The following is a 23,567-nucleotide window of genomic DNA, read 5'->3' as shown; positions in this document are numbered from 1 at the left end:
TTGTGATTATGTGAATCTTATCCATCATGAAATGTATTTCAGAAACAGCCTTGTGTTTTTTTAAAACTCTGTGTGCACTATGGATTCATGCAAATTATTACTTACATTATTTTTCTGCAAGATTTGTAGTGCTTTATTGACGTTGTTCAAGGCATGAACTCTAGTGGAGCCCTTTTCTTTCCCCTATAAATATAAATAGCTATTTTCAATTATTTTAAAAAAACCATTCATGTATTTAATATGTTTATGACAGAAAGCTTACACCATCTTTTTAACAACAAACAAGAGCTTAAAGAACATAAGTCCTTATTTTAATAATATATTTTCACTATTGCATTTATTGGTGACTATATTGAATCAGGGGAGTGGTAAACTGAAATCAGCTTCATTCCTTTTATTGTAAGTTTAAATCAAACTAACAGTTTTGTCAGTTCCTTTCATAAAAATGATTGAATGACGTTGGAAAAAAAATAGAGAAAAACTATATTTCGAGTTTTACACTTATGCAAACTATGATCAGATATAGAGAATTCTGTCCACATTTTGTTAGTAAAATAGATGTGTATATTTGTTTTAGGAAAACCGACAAACTTACTGTAGTTTTCAAATATATGTTCATCTTAATTATATTTACAATTTATACATATTTTTAATCTATGAAAAGTCTTTCTTACTATTTTATGCATTTTGCTGCATATAAGACAATCTACTTTTTTGAATCAGATGAAGACAGAAAATGTAGTGCAGAAGATAAAAGGGTGGTGGTAGAATTAATGGAGATAAATATATAGTGTTAAATTTACTGACAAAGAAATAAAGGGAGACTAGTATAGATCTATTTCAAGTTATTTAGCTCTCATCAGCTAAATAGCTTGAAATAGATCTATACTAGTCTCCCTTTATTTCTTTGTCAGTAAATTTAACACAAAATAGTTTGTTGTGAAAGTGACTGCCTGGAGGGCTCTTGGATTGGAGCTGAAAGGCGAAAGGGAAGCAGTATGCTCCCTCCCATATTTAGGTAGACCAGGTTGCTTCAGTGGTTAATAATGATGAAAATAACTGTTCTCTCTTATTTTTGAATATGAATATGTTTAGCTATAATAGAGTTCACTAGAGGCAGTTGAAAATAGTTTGAACTTTGAAATAAGAATATTTTATAAATTTCATCATCCAATTCTATATATTAACACACTGATACTGTATTTTTACTGCAGTTATCTGAAAATCAGAAATAATATAACTAATATAAATATTTTATAAATATTTTAGATATATTTAAATTGATATCTCCATGTTTTATTCACTATACAATATTTTATACAATGAAATATATTAATAAAAGAACAGTAATGGAAAATGTTGTCACTGCAAGTTTCTATTAAGGGAGGACAATATGTAAAATCTTTTGGGACATTTGCTAGGAAAAAGAGAATGTCATAAAGAAATTTAAAACATCAGCAACTTACACAAATTGCAATATATTCTTCATATGTTCATAAAATATTATAAAATATTTACAGATACAAGGTCCACAAATACTAATTTTACAATGAATTTTATGTGCAGAAGCATTGCAAAATTATCTGAGGTAGTAGATAGATATAAACATACAAGTTTTTGGCCTATAAGACTTTCCAGGAGCTCCAAAAGCTTCCGACCATCTTGCAAATCTTTGAAGAGATCTTCAATTGGATGAATACCAAACTGAAATGAGAGGATGTTTATTAGACTGTATGCTAAACTGTTAATAAAATATTGTGTCTGTTGCACATACAGAAAGATTTTTTTCTTAAAGAAAGCTGGCTTTTCACTTTTAGCAATAAAATATCTTATTTTGTTACTAAATTTATCAAAAACATCAGGCATGATTCTCTCACAAACCAGGTAGATTAGGGCAAAAGAATAAACAGTATAATTCTCATGAGGTATTGTTCTATAATCTTCAATATAGTCTGTTTCATTTATCTTGCACTTTCCAACTCATGAATTTAAAAATATTTCACAAATGAACATTACCTAATTTTCTATTCTCAGATAGCAAGATAATCTTTGCTTCAGCGATATATTTGTTACATCACTGACATTCTTACCCAAGAATCAAACAATGAATATATTCTTATCATTGCTGATATCAGAATGGAGTATGACCAATTTCCATCTATGGCAGCAACTCTTATCAATGATCTCTTATTCTATTATTTATGAATCTATTGTACAAATTATTTAAGGGCAAGTCATAACTTCTGAAGACCAGTTCTGGTGGATATAAAAGACATTAGGGTTTCCCACACAAAAGCTAGTCTGACATAGAAGTCTGTGCTATATACTCATAAAATTAAAAAAAAAATCCTGCCATGGTAACAAAACCAAATAATGAGAACACACAAACTTCTCAGGAATAACTTGTCTTGTTATAGAGAAGGCAAGTATTTCCAGATGAGATCTACAGACTAGATAGGCCATGAAAGCCTTTACTTAAAAAAAAGCATCCTCCTAAAATATTTCGTACCATGGTTCAGGTGATAGCTACTGCTAAAAAACTTCTGGTTTAATTTAATAACATATAAATCATCATAGAGGAATATTAATATTATAGAAAAAATAAGCATTATCACCAGAACATTTAATCACAATGTGCTACAAGTCAATCTTTTTTTAAAAAAAGATAGTGAGATGCTTAACACGAAATCTTAATGATCACCTACAGCCATGATGGTGAACCTATGACACATGTGCCACAGGTCACACACAGATCCCTCTCTGTGGGCACACCAGCTGTAGTCCCAGTCCAGCTCCACCATGCATGCATGTGCGTCTCCCGCCAGCCAGCTGGTCGTCGGGTCTCTGACATGCACGCGTGGGGAGCGGGACGCATGCAAGGGGGGCAAGAGGCAGGTGCAGGAGGCACTCGCATTGCATCACACATGCATGCGCGGCCCCCTGTTAGATTATATTTTTTCCAAATCTTCCTGGGCTGGGTTCGAATTTCCCGCTGGGAAGCGTTGCCAACGTGACTGAATAATTCAAACGGAGCAGCTGCGTGAAAGTCAGGTCTCTTTATTTTTCAGGAAGGAGGTACAAGCGGCAGCAAGGACACACCTTCCTGGGCTAGCAAACAAGTTGTGTGTGACTAGGTGTTTTATACCTTTTTTACCTTTGAAGTTCTTTGTGTAGTTCACACTAATGGTTCAGGCTTTGTGTGGTTCCTGTGTTAATGGTTTCATTCCTGTTTTGCTCTCTGCCTGGAGTACTGGCAAGGAAGTGCTTGCTAATATATTTTTTATTTATCAAAAGTGTGTTTCCTTAATACTGATAGTTTTCATCCTGTCTTTTGCACCTTTTCGTTTGCTTCCTTTTTGGTTATTGTAATCCATCTCCTCCTGCATTTACATTACCTTTCCTTCCCTTCCCATTATATTGGAATTTTAATTACTCTGATTCTGTTCTTCTTGGAGTTTTCCACTACATTGGAATTTTAAGTACTCTGATCCTGTTTTTCTTCTTTTTGGGCTATCTGCTTTTATGAGGATTCTTAATGATTTTCTATTCTAATGTGTTTGGAGCTGCAGTTTCCTTTTCTTTTGGTAATATGTAGTTTGTATTTTCCTGAGCCTTTCTTTCTGATTTTAGTGTTTTCTCCCTTTTAGTGGGGATACTGGCTATTTTCTTCCTACAATCCATAATTTTTTTTAATTTATTTTTTTAATGTATTTTCTTTACTATCTGACTCTAATTTGATGTCTGAGTATACTTGGTATTCATGGTCGATTTGGACCATCATTAGAGCTGCTCGTTTCCCTGGGATATTTGATTGAGGGGCAGGACTACAAGCTCTTAGGCACCCAAGGCAGGGTGGTATGCATTGACAGAGACAGCACAAGAGAGCTCCCAGGAAACAAACAGTGACTATGGTTGCTATGAGAATTTTGAGCCAATGAAAGTCTGGTAGCCACGAGAAGAGCCAGGAAAAATCTAAGGATGATTGTTCATGGCCAATATTTTGGGACAGCTCTTTCAAGTGGTGGATGTCCCACTCTACAAGTCCAGAAGTTTGGTCAATTTCAAAGCAACACATCCCCTTGAATGCTTCGCAGCCGTAATTATGCTTCAATAATAGAAAATCTATTGCTGCTCTATTCTCCAGGGTGGCTTCTCTGACCTCTCTCAGTTCTCTGTTGAGGGCATCCAAGGCATGGGAGGTCGAATTTAAACTTTTGGCTAGGGTACATGCCCGGCTATTTAAATTCCTAGAGTTTCGTACTGCTAGCCCTGGCACTCCCACTAGTGATACTGCCAATGAGACATATTCAGCTTTGGTGAGTAGGGAAACTTTGGAGTCACAGTCCGAGTCTAAACTTTGGAAAGCTCTTCTGTGTCGCCTCTGTAAGGAGGGCATAAGCATTGTCAGTCTCCCCAAAGTACAGGGGCCTCCTGTGGCATTTGCGGGAAGATATGAGAAGGCTTTTAACCCACATAAGAAGAACCATCCTGGTGGAAGCCTCAGGTGACTGTAAGAGAATGGGACAGTTTCTGTGTGATTGCATTGTAGGTCTATATTCCTTAAGTTAATGCATTCTGTGACTTTTGGTTGTCTACACCATGTGAGATTAAAGCATTGCTCAGAAGCAGTAACTGCAGCAATGTGTAGTGTGTACATGGTGCGGTCTTTTGTGTCTGAAGAATAACCCCAGCTGAAGATACTATCATAAGAATCAGGGAGGTGAAAGTCTCTAAGTGTAGTGTGGTTGATAATGCTATGTGGTCTAGATGCTACTCCCATTAAGCATGTAGTTAGAATGTCCGTGACTGATAAAGTCACCCCCAAAATAAATCAGCTAAAAAATAATAATAAAAATATACAACAACAACAATAATAAAACAACAATAAAAGAAAATATAGATATATATAAAAAAAATTGAGATCAGAGTTTGTTATTTCTTCTTAGAAAATTATAGTCCAGTTTGTTGCATCCCAGTGTCCAGACACTGGCTTTCAGGTACTATGGTTTCAAAAAATGTTTGTAACGTCCACTGATCTGTCTCAGGGTCTTTCTTCAGCTTGAGGGGTGGAATGGATTGTGTTATTGCCGATGGTGGGCTGTGGTCTATAACCGCAGGTTTGGCGTGTGTCCAATGAATCCAGGAGTCTTTCTCAGCAACCCTGATGGCTGTTTGTGTAATCAGCAAGACTTGGTAGGGTCCTTTCTATCTAGGTTATAGGGGTGAGGTTCTTGCGAAGAATTTGATCCATACCCAATCTCCAGGTTCAAATGGGTGTAGGGCTTCCTCCAAGGGTAAGGTTTGCGTTAAGGCACTTTGAGTCCACAGGGTCTGCAGTCTTTTGTGCAATGCTGAAAGATAAGAAGAGAGAACCATATCCCCCTTGTCTAAGCAGAGGGAATGTGGGTCCAAACCTTTTAATGTATCTGGGGGTCGTCCAAAAAGGATCTCAAAGGGGGAGACTCCTATATCTCGTCTTGGTCTAGTTCTAATGTAAAAGAGTGCAATTGGGAGCACTTGTGGCCAGGAAAGGTGTGTCTCTTGACAGAGTTTACCCAGTAGGGTCTTCACCTCTCTGTTAGCCCTCTCTGTCCCCCCAGAGGATGTTGGAGAGTACGGCACATGTAGATTTTGTGTAATGCCCAAGGCTTGGAATATATGCGTGAGGATTTGGGCTATGAAATGTTTACCCCTATCCATGTCCAGGACGCTGGGTACCCCAAATCTGGGTACTATGTCCTTCAAAAGGTGTCTGGCTGTTTCAAGGGCTGTGGCATGTCGGCAAGGGAAGGCCTCTACCCAGTGAGTCAGTTGGTCCCTACATACAAGGACATATTGGTACCCATTTGCCTTTGGGAGTTGTATATAATCCATTTGTATTTTTTCAAAAGGCCGCTGTGCCCAGGGTCTTCCACCTTCATGAATGGATTTCCTGGAGGTGGAGTTATTTGCTTGGCATGTCTGACAGGCACTAGCCACTCTCATAGCTTCGCTGTAGGCACCTGGTGCATACCATTCCCTTCTGATAGCATCTACCATAGCTTGTGTCCAACAGTGTCCTTTGGCGTGTAACCTTTGGCAAATTAACCTAAGGAGGTGGCGTGGAGCTATTGGTCTCCCATCAGGGACTCTCCAAAATCCTCCCTTAAAAATTGCTCCTAATTTTTCCTCCCATTGTTCTGCTTCCCCAGCATCCAAAAATTCTTTGTAGGATGCTTCAGGATTGATTGTTAATGCTGGTGTCATAAGAGGGTGAAGCAATGGCTGAGTTGCTGCCCATTTGGCTGTGGTGTCTGCATATTGGTTCCCTTTTGTTATTAGCGAGTCATCCTTTTGGTGTGCTTTACAATGTATGACTGCCAAAAGTTTTGGTAGTTGGATTGTATCCAATAATTGGGCCACCAGTGTTGCATGTGCAATTTGTTGCCCAGCAGAGGCTAGGAATCCCTGTTGCTTCCACAGGGCTCCCGTAGCATGGCAGACCCCAAAAGCATATTTAGAATCAGTATATATATTGGCAGATTGGTTCCTTGCAGCTTTGCAGGCTTCTGTTAAAGCTATAAGTTCGGCTGCTTGGGCGCCATGTGAAGGAGAGAGAGGGGATGCCCAAATGATTTCATGTAGAGAGACTACAGCAGCTCCAGATACCCTCCTGCCTTCGTATATGTATGAGGAGCCATCAGTAAAAAGTTCTAAATCAGGGTTTTCTAATGGGGTATCTGTCAAATCGGGTCAGGGTTGTTCAGCATCATGTACTAGATGGAGGCAGTCATGAAGACTTTCACCAGATTGCTCTACCGGGAGTAATGTTGCAGGGTTTAAAGTAGTGCATTTTTCAAAGGTGATATTTCCAGAAGTAAATAATTCAGCCTCATATTGAGCTAGTCGCTGTTGGGTGAATGCTTGGGTCTGGGACTTTAAGAGTATTGCAAAAACCTCGTGTGGGACCTTTAAAGTTAGAGGTTGTCCCAATACTAAATCCTTAGATTTTTTTACAATTTCTACAGTGGCTGCAACTGCTCTTAAGCATGGAACTGCTCCTTTTGCCACTGGATCCAATGTAACTGAATAATACGCTACTGGTTGGTTGGTGTGTCCAAATGGTTGAGTTAGGACGCCTGAAGCAATGCCTGATTTTTCATGAATAAAGAGGGTGAAAGTCTTCCTGTAGTCAGGGAGCCCAAGGGCGGGGGCAGACACCAGAGTTTGTTTTATTGTTTGAATGGTTTGATCCAGTGATTTTGACCATTCAATGGGATCAGGCATATCCTTTTTTGTCAGTTGTATTAGAGGCCTGGCAAGTACCCCAAAAGAGGGGATCCATGGCCGGCAAAACCCTAAGACTCCTAGTAGGGCTCTTACTTGTCTTTTTGTTTTTGGCGGCTTCATGTCTAGGATGGTCTGTATTCGGCTAGGTGCCAGTTTCCTAATTCCTGGAGCTATAATGTAACCTAAATATGAGACCTCTTGCTTTAAATATTGCATTTTTTCTGGGGAAGCTTTGTGTCCCCTATCTGCCAATGCTTTTAGTAGGTGTAAGGTATCTAGCTTACATGCTAGCTCGGAGTTGGATGCAAGTAACAAATCATCAACATATTGAATTAAGGCTGACTGATTTGGTAAGGAAATGGAGGAGAGATCATCCTTTAAAATCTGAGAAAATAAAGTAGGAGACTCGGTATAGCCTTGAGGCAAGCGAGTCCATGTATATTGTTGGTCTTCCCAAGTGAAAGCAAAAAGATATTGGGATGCCTGGTCAACCGGTATGCTAAAAAAAGCTGAGCATAGATCTATGACCGAAAAAAATGTAGCAGAGGTTGGAACTTCAGTTATTATGGTTGCTGGATTAGCCACTATGGGGGCGCGGGGGATCACATGATTATTCACGAGCCTCAAATCGTGAACAAAGTGAAAGATAGGATTCCCTTCTTTATCCACCTTTGCCTTTTTTACTGGAAAGATGGGGGTGTTGCAAGGGGATGTACATTTTCTGAGGACCCCCTGTTCCAGATATGCCTTTATTAGTTTTCTTATGGGTTGGACTGCTTCAGCTGGAATTTTATATTGAGGCACACATGGGGGTGGTCCCTTCTTTATTTATTTATTTATTTATTTATTTATTTATTTATTTATTTCTTAAACTTTTATACCGCCCTTCTCCCGAAGGACTCAGGGCGGTGTACAGCCAAGATAAAAAGCAATAAATATACAAAGTTAAAAATCAATTTAAAATACTTATTCAATGGTGGCCGAATTAAAACCGTCAAATTGACGAACCTAAAATACCCCATATAAAATTACAGAAGATTTAAAAATTTAAAATTAAAATTTAGAAATTTAAAAAGTCTAAAAAATCAGTCCAGTCCCGCTTGAATGAATAAGTGAGTTTTTAATTCCCGACGAAAGGTCCGAAGGTCAGATATTTGGCGCAAACCGGGGGGAAGGTCGTTCCAGAGAGTAGGTGCTCCAACAGAGAAGGCCCTTCCCCTGGGGGCCGCCAGCCGGCATTGCTTGGCGGACGGCACCCTGAGGAGACCCTCTCTGTGGGAGCGTACGGGTCGATGGGAGGCATAGGGTAACAGCAGGCGGTCCCGTAAGTACCCGGGCCCTAAGCCATGGAGCGCTTTAAAGGTGGTAACCAAAACCTTGAAGCGCACCCGAAAGACCACAGGTAGCCAGTGCAGACTGCGCAGGAGTGGTGTTACCCGGGAGCAACGTGGTGCTCCCTCAATCACCCGCGCAGCTGCATTCTGGACTAGCTGAAGTCTCCGAGTGCACTTCAGGGGTAGCCCCATGTAGAGAGCATTGCAATAATCCAGGCGAGAAGTGACGAGAGCATGAGTGACCGTGCATAAGGCATCCCGGTCCAGAAAGGGGCGCAACTGGCGAACCAGGCGGACCTGGTAAAAAGCTCTCCTGGAGACGGCCGCCACATGGTCTTCAAATGACAGCCGTCCATCCAGGAGAACGCCCAAGTTGCGCACCCCTTCCGTCGGGGCCAATGACTCACCCCCAACAGTCAGCTGCGGTTGCAGCTGACTGTACCGAGATGCCGGCATCCACAGCCACTCCGTCTTGGATGGATTGAGTCTGAGTCTGTTTCTCCCCATCCAGACCCGTACGGCCTCCAGACAACGGGACAGCACTTCGACAGCTTCGCTGGGGTGGCCTGGGGTGGAAAAGTACAGCTGAGTATCATCAGCGTACAGATGATAGCTCACCCCAAAGCCACTGATGACCTCGCCCAACGGCTTCATATAGATGTTGAACAGGAGAAGCGAGAGAATCGACCCCTGCGGCACCCCACAAGTGAGGTGCCTCGCGGCCGATCTCTGCCCTCCTGTCAACACCGTCTGCAACCGGTCAGAGAGGTAGGAGGAGAACCACCGATAAACGGTGCCTCCCACTCCCAACCCCTCCGACCGGCGCAGCAAGATACCATGGTCGATAGTATCAAAAGCCGGTGAGAGATCTAACAGGACCAAGGCAGAGGAGCAACCCCTGTCCCTGGCCCTCCAGAGGTCATCCACCAACGCGACCAAAGCTGTCTCCGTGCTATGCCCGGGCCGGAAGCCGGACTGGAACAGGTCTAGATAGACAGCTTCCTCCAGGTACTGAGGAAACTGCCACACCACCACACTCTCTACAACCTTCGCGATAAAGCGAAGGTTGGAGACTGGACGGTAATTACCCAAAATAGCTGGGTCCAGGGAAGGCTTCTTGAGGAGGGGTCTCACCACCGCCTCTTTCAAGGCGGCGGGGAAGATCCCCTCCATCAAAGAAGCATTTATAATCCCCTGGAGCCAGCCTCGTGTCACCTCCTGAGTGGCCAGCACCAGCCAGGAGGGGCACGGGTCCAGTAAACATGTAGTGGCATGCAGCCTCCCCAGCAGCCTGTCCACGTCCTCGGGAGTCACAGAATCGAACTCATCCCAAACGGTATCAACAAGACGCGCCTCAGTCATCTCATCCGGATCATCGCAATCTTGGTCCAAGCTATCCCGGAGCTGAGCGATTTTATCGTATAGATAACCGTTAAACTCCTCGGCACGTCCCTGTAAGGGGTCATCCCGCTCCCCCTGGTGAAGGAGGGAACGGGTCACCCGAAACAGGGCGGCCGGGCGGTTATCTGCCGACGCAATGAGGGAGGAAGCGTAGGAACGCCTCGCCACCCTCAGTGCCACTAGGTAGGTCTTTGAAAAAGACCTAACTAGTGTCCGATCAGCTTTGGAACGGCTGGACCTCCACACACTCTCTAGGCGTCTTCTCCGGCGTTTCATCTCTCTCAGCTCCTCAGAGAACCAAGGAGCTAATTGAGATCTGCGCCGGGTCAGAGGCCGCAAAGGCACGACACGGTCCAAAGCCCCAGGCCTGTTCCTAGGCCGCAACTAGTTCTTCAGTCGTGCCGTGGGCAAGATCCTCAGGAAACGGCCCAAGCTCCGTCTGAAACCTCTCAGGGTCCATCAGGCGCCTGGGACGGAACCAACGTATCACCCTGCGGTGGTGAGTAGCGGTCTGAAAGTCTAGGCGGAGGAGAAAATGATCTGACCATGACACCGGTAACGTCACTTTACTTGAATTGTGACTGGTGTTGCCCCTTTCAAAAGTCCTACCTCTGTGCTGTCCCATCCCCATAGAAGAGATGGTAAGGTTCTGAGATCCTCATGTAATTGGTTAGCATTTTCCACTACTAATAGTAAGCGTTTAGCTGGGATATCTAGAGTTAATCCAGCTTTGCTGCAAGTAATTTTGGCCCCTAATTTGCATAGTACATCTCTTCCCAGAAGGGAAAGAAGAGACTGAGGGCATATAGTGAATGAATGACTTAGTGAAAAAGGGCCAATTTCCACCCTCATGTCCTTGGAATATTCCACGGGAATGACTGTCCCTCCTACTCCCATTATATTATCCTTTGCTCCTGGTGTTACTGCACCTTTAAAAGGAGGGTTGGTAATAAGTGAGGCCGTCGCCCCTGTGTCTATTATTATTATTATTATTATTATTATTATTATTATTATTATTATTATTATTATTATTATTATTATTATTTATTGAATTTTTATACCGCCCTTCTCCCGAAGGACTCAGGGCGGTGTACAGCCAGAGATAAAATACAAAATATGTACAATTAAAACAAATTAAAACATATCAAAATTACAAAAACGGCTAATAATTAAAATTAAATTTAAAATATTTAAGAATATTAATAAAACCCCAATTTAAAATCAAACTATTATGCCAGTCCCACTTGAATAAATAAGTATGTTTTTAGCTCACGACGGAAGGCACTTGACGTAGGCCAGGGGGGAGTTCATTCCAGAGCGTCGATGCTCCCACAGAGAAGGCCCTACCCCTGGGGGCCGCCAGCCGACACTGTTTGGCGGACGGAACCCTGAGGAGACCCTCTCTATGAGAGCGTACGGGTCGGTGGGAGGCATAGGGTAACAGCAGGCGGTCTCGTAAGTACCCGGGTCCTAAGCCATGGAGCGCTTTAAAGGTGGTAACCAAAAACTTGAAGCGCACCCGAAAGACCACAGGAAGCCAGTGCAGACTACGGAGCAGTGGTGTTACGTGGGAGCCACGAGTGGCTCCCATTACTACTCGCGCAGCCGCATTCTGGACTAACTGCAGCCTCCGGGTGCACCTCAAAGGCAGCCCCATGTAGAGAGCATTGCAGTAATCCAACCGAGACGTAACCAGAGCGTGAGTGACTGTGCATAAGGCATCCCAGTCAAGGAAGGGACACAACTGGCGGACCAAACGGACTTGGTAAAAGGCCCTCCTGGAGACGGCCGCCAGATGTTCATCAAAGGACAGCCGACCATCCAGGAGGACGCCCAAGTTGCGAACCACCTCCTTTGGGGCCACTAACTCGCCCCCAACAGTCAGCTGCGGATGCAGCTGACTGTACCGGGGTGCCGGCATCCACAGCCACTCCGTCTTGGAGGGATTGAGCTTGAGTCTGTTTCTCCCCATCCAGACCCGTACAGCTTCCAGGCACCGGGACAGCACTTCGACCGCTTCGTTGGGGTGGTCCGGGGTGGAAAAGTACAGCTGAGTATCATCAGTGTACAGATGATAACTCACCCCGAAACCACTGATGACCTCACCCAGCGGCTTCATATAGATGTTGAACAGGGTAGGCGAGAGAATCGACCCCTGAGGCACCCCACAAGTGAGGCGCCTCGCGGACGACGTCTGCCCCCCTGTCAACACTGTCTGCGATCGGTCGGAGAGATAGGAGGAGAACCACCGATAAACGGTGCCTCCCACTCCCAATCCCTCCAACCGGCGCAGCAAGATACCATGGTCGATGGTATCAAAAGCCGCTGAGAGATCTAATAGGACCAAGGCAAAGGAACAACCCCTGTCCCTGGCCCTCCAGAGGTCATCCACCAACGCGACCAAAGCCGTCTCCGTGCTGTAACTGGGTCAGAAGCTGGACTGGAACGGGTCTAGATAGACAGCTTCCTCCAGGTGCCGGGGGAGCTGCCACGCAACCACACTCTCTACAACCTTCGCCACAAAGCGAAGGTTGGAGACTGGACGGTAGTTTCCCAAAATAGCTGGGTCCAGGGAAGGCTTCTTCAGGAGAGGTCTCACCACCGCCTCTTTCAAGGCGGCGGGAAAACCCTTCAACCAAAGAAGCATTTATAATCCCTGAGCCAGCCTCGTGTCACTTCCTGAGCAGCCAGCACTAGCCAGGAAGGACACGGGTCCAGTAAACATGTAGTTGCATGCAACCTCCCCAGCAACCTGTCCACGTCCTCGAGAGCCACAGAATCAAACTCATCCCAAATAACCTCAACAAGACGTGTCTCCGCCATCTCGGTTAGATCATCGCAATCTTGGTCCAAGCTATCCCGGTTGAACGATTTTATCGTATAGATAACCGTTAAACTCCTCAGCCCGTCCTCTGGGGGTCATCCCGTCCCTCCTGATGAAGGAGGAACGGGTCACCAAACAGGGCGGCCGGGCGGTTATCTGCCGATGCAATGAGGTGGAAACCTAGAACGTTCTCCTCATTGCCACTAGGTAGGTCTTAGTAAAAGACCTCACTAGTGTCCGATCAGCCTCGGAACGGCTGGACCTCCAGGTACTCTCTAGGCGTCTTCTCCGGCGTTTCATCTCTCTTAGCTCCTCGGAAAACCAGGGAGCCAATTGAGATCTACGCCGGGTCAGAGGCTGCAAAGGCACGACACGGTCCAAAGCCCCAGCCGCGGCCTGTTCCCAAGCCACAACCAGTTCTTCAGTCGTGCCGTGGGCAAGATCCTCAGGGAACGGCCCAAGCTCCATCAGGAACCTCTCCGGGTCCATCAGGCGCCTGGGACGGAACCAACGTGTTGGCTCCGTCTCCCTGCGGTGGTGAGCGGCAGTCTGAAAGTCTAGGCGAAGAAGAAAATGATCTGACCATGATACCGGTTCTTTCACTACATCTCCTAAATCCAGATCATTAACCCACTGACCAGAGATAAAAATCAAGTCTAGCGCGCCTCCCCCAATGTGTGTAGGGCCATCAGTTACTTGAATCAGGTCCAAGGCCGTCATGGAGGCCTGGAACTCCTGAACCACTGTTGATGACAAGCCGGCCGATGGCAAGTTGAAATCCCCCAAGACTAGAAGTCTGGGAATCTCAACCGCCACGCCAGCAAGCACCTCTAGTAGCTCAGGTAGGGCTGTAGTCACGCAGCAAGGAGCCAGGTACGTGATCAACAGCCCCATCTGATTCCGATGGCCCCACTTCACAAGGAGGGATTCACAGCCAGCTATCTGAGGAACAGTGGACTCCCTCGGCTCCAGACTTTCTTTGATCACAACCGCCACCCCGCCACCCCTACCTTGGGCCCTCGGCTGATGGAATGCACGGAAACCCAGAGGGCACAGTTCAACCAGGGGTACACCCCCTTCTGCGCCCAACCAGGTCTCCGTAATGCCCATAAAGTCCGCGGACTCCCTCTGAATAAGGTCACAAATCAGGGGAGCCTTGTTGGCCACGGACCGGGCATTGCAGAGCATCAGCCGAAGACCCAAGCTCTGAGGGTCTTGACCATCCGGGGAACGAGTGAGGACTGGGGGGCCGGAGCATGTGATCGCTTTTAAACATCGACCACGTGCTCCCAAAGGACGATACGGCCCCCTGCCTCCGCCATATCTGCCCCTCCCACTTACCGTACAGATGGAATATTAGACATTGATATGGTTTTCCTTCTATTGCCTTATACACTGAAAGCCGCCCTGAGTCTTCGGAGAAGGGTGGGATATAAATCTAAACCAAAAAAAAAAAAAAAAGATTTGGAGCATGGGTTCCCCTTCTGGGCCATTCTTTAAGGGAATGGCAAGACCACTGAAGGTGGCTTTGAATTCCATATCCTCCTGGTCTAGTCACAGATTCTGTGAATTGTTCTCCCTTTGTGATTCCCAATATGGTCTTCTTATATCCTCTCTATCTTTGTAGCGAAAGGAATCAGTTCTTGGGAAAGGGGGTTGGGGGCGGGAGTCCTGATGATTTTTTCGTCTGTATTCCTGCCTGCAGTTTCGGCTGAAATGTCCCTCCTCCCCGCATTTGTGGCAATGTCTACATTCATGGGGGGGTCGATTTTCCCTGTCACACCGCCGGCATCTTCGAATACGAAAGAAAGGCTGGTGATTTGTCTGCCCCCTATTATGTATAACTGCAAAAGCTTGCAGGTCTTCCTCTCTTTCGATTCTCCTTTTTCTGGCTTCCGTTGGTGCCACCTTCTTCGCTGAGCTCCTAATTAAGGAGCTCCGTACTGAACTTCGTAAAAGCCAGGAAAACACCGGCTTTAATCTCTTTCTCTGGATGAAAGAGAAAGATAAGAGCTGCGGGGGAGTGGTAGACCTCCCCAGGGGCTTTGTTTTTAATTAAGCAGAGCCCTGTGGGTCGAGGGTCCCATAAATATTCCTGCCAAGCTCCGACTTCAGTGCGTGCCTGCAAAAGCAGGAAAAGAAGAAAGTGTCCATCTCTGCTAATTGTCTTATCTTTATGGATTCCTAAATGCAGACGGAATGAGTGCGAGCGAACAATTACTGGATTGCAAGTATTTTTGATTTCCTGACTTCTACCCTTTTAAAAAGAGAAACTTTTTTTTTCTTTGTTTCAACTGACTCTTTAAGATGGCGCCTGAAAGGGAGTGAAAGTGACGAATGGAATTCTAAACAGCCTGTGTAACTAAGAAGCTAAGAAATGTTATGTGTGGATTTTAATGAAGTGAAGAGAGCTCTCCTATACTTAAAGGGGAAGAGAAGTTTCTAGACTTATATTTTGTGAATTTTAAAAACTGAAATGGCTACTAAACCACCTAAGACTGGGGATAGAAGGGGTTCTGAACCAGCTTTAGAAGATTTGATTAAAGAACAAGGGAAAGTCTTTGAAGAAAAGTTTAAGGAGATAATGGATAATAATGAGAAAATAAGAGAGGAAATAAAAGAGAATAATAAAAAAATAAGAGAAGATATTTTGATGGCTTTCCAAGGCTTGGCAAAAAGACTGGAGGTGGTGGAGGAGGAGGTGCAAGAAATTGCTCAGTCAAATCAGCAAATAGAAAATAGAATGGGGGGAATGCAAATTAAACTGGACAAAAATGAAGATCAAGTGGTGGTGATGCAGTATAGAATGATGGAAGGAGCTCTGAGAATTAGGGGCTTGAATGAGGAGAAAGGGGAAGATTTAAAAAAATTTTTATCAGAAGCTCTGGCTGAACTTATTGAACTTGATCCACAAGAGGTTGCTTATCAAATTGACAAAATTTATAGAGTTAATTCCTGGATTGCTAGGCAAAAGAAACTTCCTAGAGACATTGTGGTTTATTTTTTGAAAAGAACAGTGAGGAATCAAATTTTGCAAGTTGCTTTTCAGAAAAACTTGAAAATAGGAGAACAGGAGTTGAAGGTTTTGAAAGAGATTCCTCCCAAGATGTTAAGGGATAGAAAGGACTTTACATTTTTTACACAAGAACTTAAGAAATACCAGATTCAATTTAGATGGGAGGTTCCAGTTGGTTTGACAGTGTATTATCAAGGAAGAAGATATCGTATTGACACAGTGCTTAAGGCCAAAGATTTTCTTTCTACAGTGCTGAAACTTGAAATAGAAATAATAGAAAAAAGAATTCAAGAGACTCAAATGGGTGTGGAAGCTGAGGTGATTCCAGTGATGTTACCATCTGAGGAACAACCACAAGAACAAAGACTGACGAGGGGAGCCCTTAAGCGTAAAGAAAAGGAGCAACAAACTCAAAGTAAAGTTCAGGATTCTGCTACAGAAGCGGTGGGAGGAGCACGGCCGAAGATACGGGAGGACGATCTTCAGCTGATCGCTCAAAAGCTTCAGCAGGCCAGTAATGGCTACTAAACCACCTAAGACTGGGGTAGAAGGGTTCTGAACCAGCTTTAGAAGATTTGATTAAAGAACAAGGAAAGTGTCTTTGAAGAAAGGTTTAAGGAGATAATGGATAATAATGAGAAAATAAGAGAGAAATAAAAGAGAATAATAAAAAATAAGAGAAGATATTTTGATGGCTTTCAAGGTTTGGCAAAAAGACTGGAGGTGGTGGAGGAGGAGGTGCAAGAAATTGTTCAGTCAAATCAACAAATAGAAAATAGAATGGGGGGAATGCAAATCAAATTGGACAAAAATGAAGATCAAGTGGTGGTGATGCAGTATAGAATGATGGAAGGAGCTCTGAGAATTAGGGTTTGAATGAGGAGAAAGGGAAGATTTAAAAAATTTTATCAGAAGCTCTGGCTGAATTTATTGAACTTGATCCACAAGAGGTTGCTTATCAAATTGACAAAATTTTATAGAGTTAATTCCTGGATTGCTAGGCAAAAGAAACTTCCTAGAGACATTGTGGTTTATTTTTTGAAAAGAACAGTGAGGAATCAAATTTTGCAAGTTGCTTTTCAGAAAAACTTGAAAATAGGAGAACAGGAGATGAAGGTTTTGAAAGAGATTCCTCCCAAGATGTTAAGGGATAGAAAGGACTTTACATTTTTTACACAAAAACTTAAGAAATACCAGATTCAATTTAGATGGGAGGTTCCAGTTGGTTTGACAGTGTATTATCAAGGAAGAAGATATCGTATTGACACAGTGCTTAAGGCCAAAGATTTTCTTTCTACAGTGCTGAAATTTGAAATAGAAATAATAGGAAAAAGAATTCAAGAGACTCAAATGGGTGTGGAAGCTGAGGTCATTCCAGTGATGTTACCATCAGAGGAACAACCACAAGAACAAAGACTGACGAGGGGAGCCCTTAAGCGTAAAGAAAAGGAGCAACAAACTCAAAGTAAAGTTCAGGATTCTGCTACAGAAGCGGTGGGAGGAGCACGGCCGAAGATACGGGAGGACGATCTTCAGTTGATTGCTCAAAAGCTTCAGCAGGCCAGTAATGGCAAATAAAATCTTGACTTGGCATGTCAATGGTTTGAATTCAGCTCAGAAGAAGAAAATATTTCATTATTTGAAACAATTTAAAATGATGTTATTTGCTTACAAGAAACATATTAAATTATCAGATCAAAAGTACTTAATAAACTCAAAGTTAGGTAAACATTTTGTTGCTTCAGCTTTGGAGAAAAAACATGGCATAGTGGTTTATTTGAGAAAAGATATACCAGCCAAGTTAATAGAGGCAGATATTCACGGAAGATATATTGCTATTGAACTTACAATAGAAACAAAAAGGACTCTCTTGTTTGGTATATATGCACCCAATCAGCAACAAGAAAAATTTTATAGAATGTTATATGATAAATTGATTCTATGGGATTATAAATCGTGTATTATATTGGGAGATTGGAATGGAGTAATAGATACACGAAAGGACAAGAGAACTTCTTCCAAGAAGATACCTGCACATGCAAAGCTGCCTAAATCCTTTTTGATATGATAGAAGATTTTGAGTTAAGAGATGTATGGAGACTGGAATTTGGAGGAAAGAGACTATACTTTTTCTCTGATAGGCATCAATCCTTCTCACGTATTGATTTTATTTTAATTTCTAATGATTTGCTTTTAGGTGAAGAAAACTAAGATATTTCCAAGATGTTTGTCTGATCATAGTCCTGTTTGGATGGAATTGCAATATGGAAAAGAGGTAGAAGAACTTGGAGATTAAATGAAAATTTGTTTAGATATCAGGATAATGTAAATCAATGTAAAAAGCAGATGAAAGAATTTTTGATTATAATTTGAATAATGAAACATCGATAGAAATGGTTTGGGACTAGTAAAGCTTTTATGAGAGGTGTATTAATATATATTAATAATAGACAGAGAAATAAGCAACAAAGACAGCGTAGGTATTTAGAAGAGGAAATCTATAAGAAACAACAATTATTAATACATAACCCACATGATCAAAAACTTAAAGATGCAATAAAGTTATTACAGAATCAATTTAATATGATAATGGCTGATCAGGTGGCAACAAATATACAATATGCCAAACATAATACTTTTGTAATGCAAATAGACCTGGTAGGTGGTTAGCATATACTTTAAGGAAAAGACAAAACAACGTACTATAGAAAAAATAGAATATAAAGGTAAAGAGAGATATCAACAGGATAAAATTAAAAAAGCTTTTTTAGAATATTATACAAATTTATATCTTAAAGATAATATATTGAATAGGGATATTGATAATTATTTGAAGGAATATAAGGTTAAAATTTAACTTTAGAACAAACGGATGAACTGAATCGGCCTATAACCTCTGAAGAAATTATTTTGGTAATTAAACAATTAAAAATGGGGAAAACTCCTGGTACGGATGGGCTTACAGTTAGTTATTATAGGAATTTACAGGATGAGATGTTAGGTCCACTTAAGGAATTATTTAATCAGATACAACTAGGAGGGGGAATTCCCCCCTCATGGAGAACCTCTTTTATTTCATTGATACCAAAAGAGGAACAGGATTGTTCTAAACCTGGGAATTATAGGCCAATCTCACTTTTAAATAATGATTATAAGATTTTTGTTAAAATAATAGCTAATAGATTAATGTTGATTCTGCAGCAAGAATTCATAATGATCAATCTGGATTTATAAAAGGGAGACAGATGAGGAATAATGTTAGGCAGATTGTTAATTTACTGGAGTACTTAGAAAAGAAAATTTTATTCCAGCAGCATTTATTTTTCGATGCAGAGAAAGCTTTTGATCGATTGCATTGGGATTTTTATTTAAATTAATAGAAAAGATGCAATTTGGAGATGGTTTTAAGAATAATTAGGGCAATTTATGGAGAGCAAACAGCACAGATTATAATCAATGGTAGCTTAACAGAACCTTTTAAGATTGCGAAAGGAACAAGACAGGGATGTCCTTTATCACCATTATTGTTTATTTTAACTCTAGAACCATTATTGGATAAAATACGAGAAGTAAAGGAGATAGAGGGAATTAGTGTTAGACAACATGAATATAAGTTAGAGCTTTTGCAGATGATTTGGTGATTACTTTAACAAACCCTATAAATTCTAGTAAATCTTTGTTGGAAATAATTGATCAATATGGGAAGGTTTCAGGGTTTAAGGTAAATCAGAAAAAGACAAAAGTGATAATAAAAAATATGGCCAGACAACAGAAAGAAAAACTAGAGGAAATAACAGGATTTGAAATTGTAAAGAAGGTTAAATATTTAGGGGTTTATATTACATCATCAAATGTGAAATTGTATAAGAATAACTATGAGGTTTTATGGCAAAAAGTTCAGAAGGAGTTGATTGTTTGGAAAAAAATTGCAATTATCTTTGCTGGGGAGAATTGCTGCTATTAAAATGAATGTTTTACCTAGATTTTTATTCCTCTTTCAGATGATACCAATAATTAAGAAAGATAAGAATCTTGAGGAATGGCAGAAGGGAATTAACAAATTTATATGGGAAGGTAAAAAAGCTAGGGTTAAAATGAAAATAATTCAAGATTCTCGGGAAAGGGGAGGTTTAAAAATGCCTAATTTTAAATTATATTATGAAGCAGCTGCTCTCTCTGCAATAAGTGATTGGTTTAATTTAACAGAGGACAGAATTTTGAATATAGAAGGTTATGATTTGCTATATGGATGGCATGCATATTTAATTTATGACAAAAAAGTGGATAAGGCCTTTAAAAATCATGTGCTAAGAAATGCCCTTCTGCGTGTTTGGAAAAAATACTCTTATAAACTAAATTATAAGGTTCCTATATGGGCAAGTCCTAGACATACAATAGAGAATATAAATATAGAACAGAATCAGGAAATGATTACATATAAAGATCTTTTGTATACTGAAGGAGGTAGATTGCAATTAAAATCATTACAGGTATTAAATGAAGAAGGGAGGAATTATACTTGGTTTCAATATGAGCAACTACGTGCTAGATGGAAGGGAGATCAGAAAATTGGTATAGAGCAGAACGAGGGAAATTTGGTAAAGCAAATTAGAAATCAGTCTCAGGAGCATATAAAGAGATTGTATAATGTGTTACTTGAAATAGATTCTGAAAGGGACTTGGTAAAGGACTGTATGATAAAGTGGGCACAAAATTTTCAGGAGCCAATATTATTGGAAACTTGGGAAAAAATTTGGGTTAGAAATGTTAAATTCACGCAGGCACAGAATCTGAGGGAAAATTTTTATAAAATGTTTTATAGATGGCACTTAGATCCTAAGAAATTATCATGTATGTACCCAGATATGCAAGCAAAATGTTGGAGATTCTCCTTTTTCTATCTTTTTCCTTTTCTTTTAATTTTTCTCTTTGGTCATAAACAAAGTTGGCTATTTTTCGTAATTCAGATATTTCTAAAGCTGACCAGTTTGACACAATCTGCTGGAAATGATCACGAATGTCATCAGCTGATTGGTTGACAAAAGCGGAGGCATGGATCTTTTGATCTTTCTGGCAGCTGAGATCTAAGTGTGCGTATGTTACTGCTGCCTCAGAAAGACGGACCCAATACGCATCCGGGTTTTCTATTTCTCTTTGTGTTGTTTTTTGGAACTCTGACCAATTCAAAGGTTTTTTCCCTATTTCTTCCTTTGTTTTCCTTTGCCCTGGTGTATGTGTCCCAATGGTTCGCATCATTATAATCCCAATCAGGACGTTCTAGTGGCCAGGCGACTCGTGCAGGGTTTCTTTGTCCAGGCATGCGCAGTACTGGCTGTTTGGCTATCTCTTCTGTTTTCTCAAATAACTTTAGCTGTTCATCTTTCGTTAAAAAGACTTGCAATAGCTGGGTCATGTCTCCCCAGGAAGGATTGTGGCTGTCTATTATTGTCTTTAGTGTCCGGATTACAGTTTGAGGACCGGACCTAAAGGTTGGGGTATCCCTTTTTCAAATTACCAGATCAGATGCTGAGAATGGTATGTGAGTTACCACATATTCATGCTCACCTCTTACCCTTCCTGGGACTGGTTTACTCAATAGGGGAGCCATGATTTTAATTTCTTTTTTGTCTTCCTTAGGGGAAGAGTTTCCAATGGTGTCTAGTTCCCTTCTCCCTGTTAGATTTCTAGATCGGGATAATTCGGCCCAGCAGTACCAGTAGGGTATTTGGCTGGGCTTGATTTTAGATCTAAGTGTCTTTATGGTTTGAAAATTAAGAGTACCATCTTCTGGCCAAATTTGTTTCCCTGTCTCATCTCTCAATAAAGCCCATTCCCTGCATAGTTTTTTAGCCTTTTTCTTTTCCATACCAGCTAGGACCGGCATCTGCCGTTCATCCCAAGCATCCAACAACTCTCCCAGGGGGGTTCCATTCAGGACCCTCGAACTACAGCTTCCCATGTTTCCCTCTCCGATATGAGGTTCCCACTTTGGCTTAGTCGGGTCAACAGGCTATCAGTTTCAGACAAAAAAAAAGAGTGTCCAGGGAGACTTTGGTTCCCTTACAAAGTATGTGCACTCCCCTCAGAGGGAACTCAGGCCACGGTTTTCGGACTGGAAAAAAAAAACAGTCCGAGAGGACTTGCTGCCCCCAACAAACAAGTACTGGCGCTCCTTCCACAGGCCTAGGTTTTCGGATTTGGAAGAGTTCAAATCCGGGAGGACTTGCTGCTGTTTTTAAACAAGTACTGTCACTCCTTACACAGGGCTAATCTAATTTTTTTTCCAGATTTTCTACAATTCAGGGCTTTGCTTCTTGTGATAGATACAGGGCTCCTTCCAATTTCTTAGCATTTGCAATCATGCCTCACTCGGCTTCTTTCCTTCAAACAGGAGACTTCACATCTGGTGATCCCCCTTTGCTTTCTCCATCCTGTCGGTCACTGCTTGGGGGAGCTAGCAACAGGCAGAGGTGCGGCTGAGGATCAGTCAGAGAGGTGATTATCCCACTGCTATCCAGATTAAACCCACATATATGCACACACACGCACACGCACACGCACACTTTCCTCAATTCTACAAAAAAATTTTTTTAAACTTAATGTGGTACTCACCCGCTTTCAGGCAGCTGCCGAGAAAAGGAAAAAAAATTCTCGAGGACTCCCTTTACTACCCAATGTCCCGGGCAGGGTCCGTGGATGTTTTCCCTGGACAAAAGAAGGTCCGTGCTGGCTGGGTTTTTATCTCCGGGCCCCGTCCGATGGCTGGGTTGGCTGGAAGTCCCACCAGAGTCGCCAATTGTTATATTATATTTTTTCCAAATCTTCCTGGGCTGGGTTCGAATTTCCCGCTGGGAAGCGTTGCCAACGTGACTGAATAATTCAAACGGAGCAGCTGCGTGAAAGTCAGGTCTCTTTATTTTTCAGGAAGGAGGTACAAGCGGCAGCAAGGACACACCTTCCTGGGCTAGCAAACAAGTTGTGTGTGACTAGGTGTTTTATACCTTTTTTACCTTTGAAGTTCTTTGTGTAGTTCGCACTAATGGTTCAGGCTTTGTGTGGTTCCTGTGTTAATGGTTTCATTCCTGTTTTGCTCTCTGCCTGGAGTACTGGCAAGGAAGTGCTTGCTAATATATTTTTTATTTATCAAAAGTGTGTTTCCTTAATACTGATAGTTTTCATCCTGTCTTTTGCACCTTTTCGTTTGCTTCCTTTTTGGTTATTGTAATCCATCTCCTCCTGCATTTACATTACCTTTTCTTCCCTTCCCATTATATTGGAATTTTAATTACTCTGATTCTGTTCTTCTTGGAGTTTTCCACTACATTGGAATTTTAAGTACTCTGATCCTGTTTTTCTTCTTTTTGGGCTATCTGCTTTTATGGGGATTCTTAATGATTTTCTATTCTAATGTGTTTGGAGCTGCAGTTTCCTTTTCTTTTGGTAATATGTAGTTTGTATTTTCCTGAGCCTTTCTTTCTGATTTTAGTGTTTTCTCCCTTTTAGTGGGGATACTGGCTATTTTCTTCCTACACCTCTAAATCAATCCCATGTCCAAAGTTTCCCCCCCAAGCAATCATCGTCTCTTTAACTTGTTCTTCTTCTAATTTAATCTCTAGCAAATATCCATACAATTTCCTAATTAAATTGTCATCAGCACCTGTTAAAATCTTATCAAAACTAGTCAAATTATTATAGAAGCCTTCTGTTTTGGAATCTTTATTAT

At 41.9% G+C, this 23,567-nt stretch overlaps 1 protein-coding gene across 1 annotated transcript in view; it reads right to left on the bottom strand.

Moving 5' to 3' along the window:
* The window catches only part of DMD (dystrophin), a 1,918,566-nt gene that overhangs the window by 1,463,234 nt on the left and 431,765 nt on the right, over positions 1-23,567 (bottom strand). Inside the window, exons 3-4 of the mRNA XM_058186507.1 lie at positions 1,612-1,704; positions 106-183 (exon numbers count right to left, since the gene is read on the bottom strand). Of these exons, the coding sequence (XP_058042490.1) occupies positions 106-183; positions 1,612-1,704 (171 nt within the window). The remainder of the gene's footprint in view (positions 1-105; positions 184-1,611; positions 1,705-23,567) is intronic.

This window comes from Ahaetulla prasina, chromosome 5 (assembly GCF_028640845.1).
Source record: "Ahaetulla prasina isolate Xishuangbanna chromosome 5, ASM2864084v1, whole genome shotgun sequence".
Classification (NCBI taxonomy): domain Eukaryota; kingdom Metazoa; phylum Chordata; class Lepidosauria; order Squamata; family Colubridae; genus Ahaetulla; species Ahaetulla prasina.
Note: the sequence above shows the minus strand (reverse complement) of the source record. Positions and strands in the feature narration are given on the sequence as shown.